This window comes from Thamnophis elegans, chromosome 3 (genome assembly GCF_009769535.1).
Source record: "Thamnophis elegans isolate rThaEle1 chromosome 3, rThaEle1.pri, whole genome shotgun sequence".
Lineage (NCBI taxonomy): Eukaryota > Metazoa > Chordata > Lepidosauria > Squamata > Colubridae > Thamnophis > Thamnophis elegans.
The window spans coordinates 96,101,032-96,113,434 of NC_045543.1; the positions used below are offsets into that span (position 1 = coordinate 96,101,032).

The 12,403-nt window shown below is 39.4% G+C and overlaps 2 protein-coding genes across 2 annotated transcripts; both read right to left on the reverse strand.

The window, feature by feature from the left end:
- Positions 1 to 1,815: 1,815 nt before the first annotated feature.
- Positions 1,816 to 3,126, reverse strand: LOC116506208 (uncharacterized protein F54H12.2-like). Its single transcript, XM_032213858.1, has one exon. It carries the CDS (start codon positions 3,124 to 3,126, stop codon positions 1,816 to 1,818), a length of 1,311 nt encoding a protein of 436 aa, XP_032069749.1.
- A 2,260-nt stretch (positions 3,127 to 5,386) lies between these two features.
- Positions 5,387 to 6,407, reverse strand: LOC116506209. Its single transcript, XM_032213859.1, has 3 exons — positions 6,128 to 6,407; positions 5,951 to 6,037; positions 5,387 to 5,829 (listed from the first exon to the last, which is right to left on the reverse strand). The coding sequence occupies exons 1-3, from the start codon at positions 6,396 to 6,398 to the stop codon at positions 5,387 to 5,389; spliced, it is 801 nt and encodes a 266-aa protein (XP_032069750.1). The 5' UTR covers positions 6,399 to 6,407.
- Between the last annotated feature and the right edge of the window lie 5,996 nt (positions 6,408 to 12,403).

Here is a 12,403-nt window from a genome sequence, read left to right on the forward strand (position 1 = left end):
GTGTTCCAAGATGCAACTAGCAAACCCCATGGGTATCTTTTAGTTGATCTATCTGCCACCACTCCAGAAAACTTTAGGCTGAGAACTGGGATCTACCCGCCTGATTGGCCGGTAGTTTATACTATCAAAAAGAAGGGTAAAAAGTAACTGCTGTAATTGGAGAGCCCCCAATTCATCCAGGATGTCTGAGAGGGTGCGCAGAAATTGGGGGGTTCTAAAAATCTTAGTAAAGGCAGGCCCAAAGCAGAGAAAGGCCATCTTATGCAATGCTAATAATGACCTGGTGGGGGCCATTGCTGAAATAGCTCTGAACACTTTAAAAGGTAACCTGCCTCTGAAGCCTTCACAATATCAAAATTTAAAGAGAAAGAAAGACTGTATTAAAAAGCTGAGTGATAAAAAGATCTCGCTGAAAAAGAAGAAACAGGTTATTCTTCAGTCAGGTGGTTTTATAGCTCCGTTATTGGGTGCTGCTATACCATTGCTGACTAGTCTATTAGGCCAGTAAACATGGAATATGCAGAAAAAAATGTATTTGGTGCCAAAGCATCAGATGGAGCAGTTACATGGACGGGCACCTACAATAGGCACTACTACCGTTAGCCGATTGGATGATGATATGAGGACCATTCTTCAGAAAACAGATATAAGTGAAGACAAGATAAAACTGTACAACAACGTGTTGCAGAGATTTCTAAGGCTGACCAGACAAAATGACTCTGAGAAAGACATTCTGAAATTTATTCAAGCTCCAGAAACATTTAAACAAGACACTGCTGTGCCGGCCCCTGCACCACCACTCTCCACCACGGATCCAACAACGCAGGAGATATTAGAGGGAGTGAGCACGCGTTACAAGAAAAATGCCTCTCTTTTGTTGAACAAAATGAAACAGCATCAAGACATTTTGGGATGGGATGATTATGGAACCATTTTATATAGGGGTACTAAGGTTCCTGGCACTAACATAGCAGACCTGGTCAAAGGGGTTTCTCAACAACGCTCGCGTACTGCAAAATATTACCCTAAGGGCTGGAACGAGTTTCTGTCGGCTATGGCAGAGATGAATGTTCCAACGGGCTTGCTAGGTTCTAATGTTGTTAAAGAGCAGCTTGAAAAGCTGAAAGAGACAGGGCCCATTAAGCTTGTAAGTTCTACAAAATCACCCTCTGCTATGGCTGATCCTACTGTAGGCTCTGTGTCAGCTCCTAAAAATGTTCTAAATTTTGGTGACTGGCTCCATTTGTGAATAAATAAAACACTGTAAAACATGCAATACGTTTAATGTTTTGTGTTTATTTTATAATGTGCCATACATGTCTGCAGACAACGGTATTGGTTACACGTGCTGGTTCTTCCAGTCTTCATATTTACTACAAACTGCTTCACCATTTGATCGTTTTTGTCATCTTTTTCAGAGTATAGCTTCAAAATATCTTCATAAGGTAATCCTCTCATGCGCTTAATTAGATAAAACAAACAATGCTGTCCACAGGTTATTGCCAGGGGGTTCTGCAGTTGAAGAGTATGGTATGTGTATGTCTTAGCTTGCAGTTCTAAAAACCTCACGATGTCAACGGGGAAGTCAGAGCTGTCTGGTGATCTTCCGTAGGAGTCAAAAAATTCGCCATAACAGTGAGTCGGAAAGTAGAATGCGAGCCAGTGCTGCCCCGGTAAAGTTCTTGGATGCGTGTTCACAATTAGCCCGAAAGGCCTCTTTGAGATTTTTCTCTTGGGTAACAAATCGCTGGGGTATACGCCTAGAAAGAGAGCATTTCCAGACAACACCCGTAGTATCTGTATAGTGTCCATTTCTTACATGTAATCATATAGGACGTTGCGTGTGTGGCTTATTTCAATAAGATTTTCAAAGATTGCATAGAGTATCATGTTGACGGTATTGGGGAGGGGCACAGCAAATCTAATTTCCGCCCTCAGGTTGCCATTCTTGATCAGGGAATAGTGCTCTGAGCAACCTTGATCAGGGTTCAAATCAAAACAATATAATGTATAACCATTGTTAAACTCCTCACGGTTAATCAGCACAGAACGGTCTTTCATGGATTTACCGGAAGTCTGTAACAATTGCATATATTCTCTCACAAAAAGGTTATGTTCATAATCGGGTTGAAGGGGTTTTGCAGGAATTTGTTCACCGTCACAATACAGGGCGCAAAAGTTGACATTATAGTGCTGAAAATTGAAAGGGTTTCTTTCATAATTACCACTAAATGCAGCGTTGTCCACGAAGCCGATCACTAACTGTTTAGGTAACTGTCCTAGAAATAGGTTTTCCTGATTACACACAAGACTGCCTGCAGGAATGCTGTAAACCTTCATGCCTACACGATCAATAGGGTATTTGGCGTTAGAGGTAAGCAGCGCCTCCGCATGGCCCAACCGTACACCAGGGGATACTTTTACACGTTTTACAAAGAGAGATGCGCCCAGGATCTGTACTTTGTAATTTTCATTACCATCTCTCATCAGGCAGAACTCGTTTTTACTTCTTGAGAGTTTAATGCTCACATCCACACCGTTAATCAATAGCCTGTCTTGAAAAAATAGATCACTATGCAATGGTCCTAGCAGATCCCATTTACGACTTCCGGCTGTATGTCTAGCTCTCGCTCTGAAACCGGAGTTACCAGCAGCGGTCAACAGTGTGTTCTCCATGAGTGTTGCATCATCCTTGTAAAAACCACCCGCTGAAAATTGGGTGCTCAGGGCATCTCCACCATAATTCAGAATAAGTTCAATAATTGCTCTGTAGGCGTAGCAATGGTGACTCTGTGTAATCACGCGATCCCCTAATGTGACATCCACCTGATTGAACAATGATGCTATGGGGTAATTGACAAGGCTGACTCTTGCACCATCGTCGATATCCGTGCCATCAGCCTTTACAATTTTGCAGCTCACATACAGCAGAGTATTGTTTAAATCCGTGTAATGCTCGCCGTGTCCGGTTATAAAAAATTCCAAGGGTGCATTCGGTGTCAGCGCTGATAAAGGGGGGATCTCGATGTACGTGCAGTTTTCAATGCTTGTTTGCGTAGGTGCCAGTTGAAAAAGATCTAGCTCTGATTTGACGCATTCCTCTGAAGCCTCGTGGATAAACACCATTTTATATTAGAAGATGTTCTGTTTGTCACTGCGCTTCCTTCCTTGTGAACGTTTCCTCTTTGTATGGCGTGGCTTTTTCGCAACCTTCCTCTTTTTAGGAGGAGGCATAGGTGGTCCAACAGAACGTTTCTTCCTGATTACAGCCATACCAGACCCCTCCTGCCCCGCCCCTACAACACGTGATACAAGCCGTCCTGACACATCTCTGACAATGTTATTAGCAGCCGCTTTCATGTGAGGTTTAATGATTTCTAGGCCTCTCCTCAGTAAAGGCATCGCTTTTCGAAAAAGTCCCCGGAACAGGCCCCCTATACCGGTACCATACATAACAGGGGCTCCTCGAAAACCCGGTAGGCCATTTCCCGCCTGTGCCCGGTAGTAGTCTACATAGGCTTGAGGGCTCCCGCACTTCTTTATCACGACCATCCTTCACTTTTCTGAGGCCTGAAATGAAGCTTGACAATCACCTTACCGTGATAAAAATGCACGTTTTTGTCCTGGTCGGTTTTGATTTCTATAGTAACGGTATCGATGTGATGTTTGCTGACTGGCACATAATGTGGACGGTCATAGGTCACAGATATGAAATCATTGTCTTGCCCCTGCACAGGTACACAGCGTAGTAACGGCACATAGAAGTCACCTACTATCTGGAGCTCTACAATGTCTGTGTAAACATATAAGGTGTTGAATCCAGGAAACATACCTAACAGCTGTCCAAGTTCACCGCTAACCAGAATGGTATGAGGTTCATCTCCTTTAAGATTAATTTTCCGACCCACTGAATCATAATATAGGGTTGTCTTAGGTCCATCCTTGGCATTTGATATAAGTTTATTCATATTTTCTAACAGTTGTCGGATGCTGTTATAGTACCCGCTTCTCAAAGAAAAATGCCATTTCTTTCTCTCATTAGCAATTTCAAAATATCCAGGAGATGTTAATGTATGCCAGCTATGCGGATATTGTATCTCTGCTAGACCTACTTCCCACGGCCCTGAAAGATCCAACGATCTCGCTAATTGAATAGTAAAATTAGAATTTTTGTTGTTGGGAAACGCAGCCGCTGATGCATTGCTGGGTAGTGTAATATAGAAACCCGACATGTCAAAGATGTTGTACTTCAGTAGCCTTAACCCAACTGTTGAACTTCTCTGGCCAACCATTCCATTTAACTAGAAATTCTCTTTGTTTACCCTTCCCTCTTTTTCGGACTATTTTTTCAATTCTATAGACACGCTCTTGGTCATTAGGTATCTTTTGCATCTCTTCTGGGTAAAAGGTTCCCTGGACGACATCCTCTGCATAATCCATTAATTTATATACAGTTCTTTCCCCCCTTGGTAGCTTTTCCTTGATAATAAATATTTCCTCTGTAAAGGTTTGGTGATAACCCTTTTCAAACTTATCCTTTAGTCTGGATATCCTAACATGATCCCCCACCTTAAAGTCTTTAAACTTTCTGACTGCTTTTAACCTTTTTCCATATAGACGTAGCCAAATGTCTTTTTCATTAGAGCAGCTTACCGTCTTGGGGGCCATCTGGATACTACGATGGTAAGAGCTATTGTAGCCCTGCATGAGAGCTGGTAACACATCCACATACCTGTGAGTATTTTTAGCTGTAAAATACCTCCATATTTTATTTTTCAGAGTGCGATTAAATCTCTCTATAACTGCTGCTTTAGTTTCACTATGTGTCACAAAGTGATGTATGCCATAACGTTCCAAAAGCATCTTCAGACGCCTGTTTAAGAATTCTTTTCCAGCATCTGTCTGTAACTTTCTAGGAGCCCTTCCTGTTTGGAAGATGCTCTGAAACGCCTCGGCAACCCCCCCCCCCATCCAGTCTTATCAAATAAACAGACAGCCCAGGCATATTTGGATAGCACATCGATCACTGTTAAGATAAATTTCATGCCATTGTTTTCAAAGGCAAATCCTGTTAAATCCACAAGGTCTGCTTGCCACTGGCAGTCTATGCAAGATACTATTGTTGCATTCCTAGGAAAATTAATTCTTGTGGGTTTATGAAGGACGTAGGCATCTTGCCCAGACAGCCATTCTTTGACCTGTTTCAGCGTTAAGTTTTTAATGCTCTTCCGCCCCGCGTTAAATAGCGATGTTGCACCCCCATAGCTGCCCGTACTTTCTGGTCTATAATACAATTCCTTCAGTACCTTCTTATACTTCATCCTGCACCGTTAACCCGTACAATATAACACATGTTGCTCTTTAACATAAACCTTTTATTTGTAATTTACAACATGCTCTCACGAACTTGGTTAGCAGAATAATATCCGTCATCAGAGCTAGCATAATAGACAACCACGTCATCATCGTCCTCATCAACCTCTGTAGTTGCCGTACAGATGCAATCAACACCCCCACATGCACATCCTACAGCTTCGTTGTCATCGTTTGAAAAGTCCCTTTTACCAACCCTTGGTAGCCAAATGGGGTAATCACGACTCTTCAGAATCACGGATTTAACATCATCATTAATATCCTCAGTAAACGTACTGGTGGTATACTTCGTAGGGTTTCGATAATACGGGAAGTCATCTGTGGCTTCTTCCTCACTGGAGATGTTTCTAGTGATATACTTCGTAGGTCTTCGATAATACGGGAAGTCGTCTGTAGCGTCTTCCTCACTGGAGGTGCTTCTAAAAATCATGTCATAGTTATATCCAGGAACCGCTTCTGTTTAAATATAAAGAATACCCCATTACTAAAACTAACCGCATTCCCCCACATCCCCTCCATTTATCATATACAATTATCATCAATACACTTAGTAAAAAGTCTATTTAGTTTCATTTACCTATGCTCCCCTCTGCAGTTTCTTCACCGGTTGGTAAGTTTGGTGTTAAGGAGTCCTTCTTGTTATAGTCACACCCTGGAATAACACCTGGAAAAATATATTAATTCATTACTTATCACAGCGATAGCTGGATTATCTCCAAACCTCCCTTCGAATATATAAAATATCTTTACTTACAACTTGCAGCAGCAATGTCTTGTGATAAGCCGCTTCTCTTGGCCGTTACCAGGTCCTGGCGACAACATACATCACAGCCTCCGCCATCTTCATAGTCTTTCACGTTACAGCAGGACAGCCGGCATCCATACAAAATAGGTCTGAAGAACTCTCGTTCACCACCGAACTTAGTGCAACATATTTTATGGCAATCTTTCAGAACAGGCCTTCCCTCGCCCCACGGTGTAGAAGGATCTGCAAACCTCTTATTATTTCCATTGTCAGTCTGCATGTTGGGGTCTCAGAAACCTACGCCTTAAGTGACTAGAAAAACCTCAAAATTCCTTAGTCAAGGCCCTGACACGTGATTTGGCTGTCTCTGTGCGCATGTGTACCAATATCCAGAATATGTCTGGACATATCTCCCAACCATGATGTGCCCGGCCATGTCTCTATATTGTTTATACAACCCCTGCTGTGTGTAAAGAAATGTCATTATTTGGAATCCACTATTGTTATGTTGACAGACTCCCATTCCTGTTAATTATTTTTACTTTTAATCTTGTGAAAGCAAACGTGTACGAGCCACAGAAGTTGCTTCCTCATTCCTTTAGCTTCTGTCTTTGTAAGATAGCTAACTCATGTACAAGAAAGTTAATTTTCTTCGCAAATATAGTTTTTATTTTATTTTAACATCTCTGTAAAAAAATCCCTCATGTCGGGGGCTCTCTTTGCTTGTATACTGCTTTTAAACAGGCTGTGTAAAACGCACCATGTGAAGTTCCTCTGACAAGTAATTATGACGTCATAATTATTCATACCGAAAGGGATTGTGGGTCTGTTGTGTTTGTCGTTACTACGTCCCCGTGTGAAAGACCACGGGTGTCACAACCGGCGGGTACGTCTTTTGAAACCGTGCTACCGGGGATGAGGCTTTCGGGTTCACTGGGGTTTGCCTCACCATGACCTTAAAGTACTTCATTTAAAAAGGAGTTCCGGCATTTTGGGTAGGGGTGGGAGGGGTGGTTGGGGCTGGGGGTTAGGGTTAGGGTTAGGGTTAGGGTTAGGGTTAGGGTTAGGTATTGGTGTCATAAATGGGGAGGGGTTACACTGTAAACAAAAACACGTCACAAAAGGGGTGGAATCATAACAAAATACGTCACACAAAGGGGCGTGGCTAAAAACATAAACAATAACAAGGGGGCGGGGCTTATACCGTTAAAAAACGATATGTAACATATACTACTTGTTTGTTTTACAGTTTGGTGCTTAATGCCAAAAACTATGTTAACTAAAACTTAACCTGAAACCCAGAGCCTATTTGAATCTTGTAGTGGATAACCTGAGTGTGGTTTCTTATATAATTCTGAATTCCTTCTTGTTTTCTTCTGTGTTTCCTACTGAATAGAAAATCAGGCTGATTGAAATACCATTTTTTTATATTGTTGAACATCTGTCCCTTGGTATTGAAATGAAAAGCTTTGTGGGATGGATGCTAGATGGATGAGAATAAGAATATGTTGGTATTTTAAAATTGCCTGGGGGCGGGGGGTGGTGGATCGAATGTTAGCCTGTAGTTTAAAATCTCAGAGAATCTCAGAAAAATACAGTTTTCAGATAGATATCCTAAGCATAATGTTTATTAATAAATGGAAAAAAATCTATAATAAAATTAGGAAGAGTAAAAAAGAATCTCTGTTTGAATTTATGAGTATGCATCGGGGGCAGAAAGCTTAAAAAAGTTTTGCCTGTCATAGTAATTTCTGCGTGTAGAACTATATGCCGAAGAACGGAATTCAAACAAACCCTATAAATGTTAGTGTCCAGGGGGGGAAAAGATAAGCCAATAGAAGCAGTTTTCCCCTGGCTTTAAGGTTATAAATGAGTCAAGATTAGTTACTCAAAGAAACTATTTTTTTCCCTCCATGAATCTAAGTATTGAAATCTTCAAAATAGGCTCAAAATTCTTGGTTCGGATAACTTAGAACTGTGTCGCTTGCGGTCAGACCTAGGTATTGCATACAAAATTGTGCATAGTAATGTTTTACCTGTAAATGCCTTTTTCCTGTTTTAATACGCATGCAAACAACCGCTTTAACCTCAATGTAAATCATTCTAAACTTGACAGTAAAAAAATATGATTTCTGTAATAGAATTGTCAAAGTCTGGAATGCCCTACTTGATTCAGTTGTCTCAGCTACAAATTTTCACCGTTTCAGTCACAAATTGACTTTTGTGGACCTTACTTCACACTTAAATGGTCAGTAGAGGGGTGTGCATAAGTGCACTAGTGTGCCCATCATCCCTGTCATTGTATATCTATTCTCTTATTCTTGTTCTCATTTTCATTTGACAAATTCCAATAAATAAATAAATACAATGGCACTGCTGATTGACTTCCTATTCTTTACACGGATGCTTTTGAGGAAAAAAAAACCCTTCAGTAATGGAAAATATATATCAGAATCTCAGATCTGTAGACTTTTAATGGTTTAAGACTCAGGGTCTTAACTGCTGAACCACTGCATTCCCATCATTCCTACATTGCAGATTCATTATGGAACCATTCTGAAAATATTCATAGGATTACAAACTTTCTAGAAGGTCATTTTAGAGGTGTTTTTTTTTTTAAGAAAAAACTTCATTTCATGAAGGGGTTCTGAAACCGTCTATTACGTGGTCATTTCTTAAATTCCAAAGCATTCCCAATACATAGAACAAGACTACGAAGATCACTTGTGACATAAAAATTGCCACTGTTAGTTGTGCTTAGCTCATACCTTTTTGGGAGAGGAAGAAAATAAGGAAGTAAGTGGGTTGCTTCAGTTTTGTTTTTATCCTGCTAGCTACAGAATGGCACTTATGGAGCTAACTGAAGTTAAAGCTGTGGCATGTTGGCTTCAGCAAGCAGAAGGAAGAGTGAAACTAAGCCTAGTGTCATTTGCAACCAAGAACTCCAATCAAGTATAAAATCTGGATATTGCAACAAATACAAAACATTTTGAGACACTAGAAGGCAGCACTAAAACATTAACAAGCCCAAAAAGAGAGATATGAGATTACAAAATAAAATACAGCAGACATTCACTGTAGATTAAATACAATGAATGTGTGTTACATTATATTATCTAATCTCATCCTTTTTGTAGGATGGCAGATTCAGGGGACAAACATCAGAGATATTCAAAAACAGATGGATTTCTATAGAGGAATAACCCATGATCATGATCTCATCAGTGAGACTTTCTTTCTCAAAGTTAGCCATGTATCTATGTACAGGACAGGTAGTTGGCATCCCATGTCAGATCTGGATAGATTCATGCAAGAGAAAGTAGTTATTACATATAGCTGGACTTTGCTCAGGTATAACTTGAAAGCAGGGGAAAATAGCCTTTTACTAGCTTAATGTTTTGTAGAGCAAGGCTGATACTTGCAATTTAAATTGGACAGGCCAATTTTTTTAAAAATGGGAAAATTTATATATCAGAGGTTCAAACCAGTGGCCCATGGGCCGGATGTGTCATGTGCTGGCCATGCCCACCTTGGGTCTGCAAAGGCAAAAAATGTCACAATACATCATGATATGTCACATGACATGATCAAGCTTGACACATGCTATATATCATCTATCTATATTTCACAGTAGCCTTATTCAGGTGCTTTTTCCAAAAAAAAAAAATCACAATGTGTTGTTCTAATTAAACTTGGCCTTCCATGAGTGTCACTCCAAATAACATTTTTCTGACATCTGCTTGTTCATTGCAACTATCCTGAAAGAATAAAGTTGTCTTATCAAGATAATAGTTTATAAAATCAAAGTACAAAGAGCATGTGCGTAGACTTTTCTCCTGCAGATAGCTGACCAATAGGAATGACACTACAGGAAATCAATGCCTTTACAGTTATATCAGTGAGTGACAGGACTTAATTAGAGGATTCCCATAGTGATCACTTCATATTTTTTTTAATGGCTGCTTTAAGACTTCTAGGATGGTTGAAATGTTGGCTGGATGTTGGCCATCCTGTTTGGATAAGTTGCAAGAAAAGGAATTTGAGAACTTTTGAAACCCTATAGCTTTGAATATGCACAATATTCTAAAGGAGTATAAAAAAGTAAAGGTTCCCTTCACACATATGTGCTAGTCATTCCCATCTCTAGGGAGCGGTGCTCATCTCTGTTTCAAAGTTGAAGAGCCAGCGCTGTCCGAAGATGTCTCCGTGGTCATGTGGCCGGCATAACTAAATGGCAAAGGTGGATGGAACGCTGTTACTTTCCCACCAAAAGTGGTTCCTATTTTTTTATAGTTTCATTTTTAACATGCTTTCGAACTGCTAGGTTGGCAGAAGGTGGGACAAGTAATGGAAGCTCACTTTGTTACACAGCATTAGGGATTCAAACTAGCCCTTTAAATCAGAGCTGTGCTCAAATAGATTGTCAAAGCAGGTGAAATATGATAGGAATCATTTACTGTGATAGTTGGGCATTATATAACAATCTGGTAGCTACACTTTTAATAACTGACATTTTCAAACTTTTTTAAAGGCTTTCCAATGCAGTAATCCAGCTTGCAAATTACTAGGGCATGGAAAACAGATATCAGGTCCATCTTCTGTCACCAAAGCTACATTTAGTAAACCAGTTAGTGTCCCAGTCTCATGATGTACCCAGCAATGATACCTAATTGTTGTCCAGGCAGTTGCTGGAAGTGACCCTTTGTGAACAGTCTCTAGTTGACACTACAGTGATTAAGCTGAAAAAGACAAAGAAAATGGCATTATATATTTCTTTAAAATATATAATCTGCAACGTTTTCTTTTAGTTGACCAGTTCTATTATATATGGTTTGGATGTGTGAATTTTTTTCCACAATAGTGCAGTCCATGCTGCTTTTCCCAGGGATTTCTCTTTTGTTTTAATTAATTTCTAATTATATATTCATCCTTTATCAGCAGAGTGGATATTATGTTTTACTTTTAGTTTGATTTTTATCCATTGTAATTTTATTGGTTACTTTTTTTGACTGTATTTTTTTAGAAGCTTTCAATGTTTCTAATCTTTTAAATCTATCACTTTAGTTAGTAAATTAGAAACAACCATAGCAATAAGTAACAATATTGCACAAAACTCAAAGCACTTTAATCATATTTTTATAAGTGTGTGTATTGGCTACAATATAATTTCTTATTAAAGAAATTAAAACTAAGGAATTTCATATTATGAAATATGATAACCCAAATATCTCCTGTACATGTACATATTTTTTCAACAGAAATTTTTTTGGGGGTCACAATATTTTATTTTATAAAAAAATCAATCAACAGACAAAACAAAATTCCTCATTACTGTAAATGGCTGTGAAAACTTTGCTGTATTCTGAAAAGTCTGCTTGCAAAGTCTCATTTTTTGTATAAAAGGCTAGGAAGAGTAATCTTTAAGCACATAAAAGAATTCATAATGAAAATTATTTCAGTATTGGGCAATGTAAGCCAGTGATGGGACCATCCAACACATTATCTGAATCCAGCTCAGAAAAATCTTGGTAAATTTATAATATCTTTAGGATGAAATAAACATTGTGATATTGAAGAGTTTTTTTCGACAAAATGAAGCCTTTAAACATAAAGCTGATAAAAACGTTATTATGGATTCTGTTTCCATTTCACAAATGAAAGCAGACTTCTAAACTGGGGTGGTATACCATCACACATAACTGCAGAAAAATGTTGGACGAGAACAGAATATATGATCCAGCTTACTTTATATCTCCAAGCTTGACCACTCCCTTCAGGTATAATGAAGACTACCACACAATAGTGTTATGGGAAAGCCAATCTTGGCCAAATGGTCAATGAAGTATTGGCTGTTATGAAGAAATGGTAATATAAGAAAACAAGAAAAACAGGTGGGTGAATTTTGGAATACAAAATTATATGGGACATGAATTACAGAACTGTTTCTTCATGAGGGTATTTGTTCACTTCCATCAGATCATTTAGAGCAGGCATGCTTTAGGTCCTTTCCCTTATATGTTGCCATATATTAAGAATTAGGAAGTTAGGAAGTGTGCATTTTATATCTCTGTATTATAGAGCAACCTTCTCCCCACATTTTAGCTTCCTAGAAGGTCATTAAGAGTTGGCTTGTTCCAAAGGTACTGTGGTGGAAGGAGATGGGGGTCCTTTGGGTATTGCTGAGGGCAGCACAGAAAGATGGCTGAGGTGCCGAGTTTTGTTTTGAATTTTTGGAAACTGTTCTTCTGGTTTTATTGTTGTTGTAAGCACCCTGAGTTGTTCTCA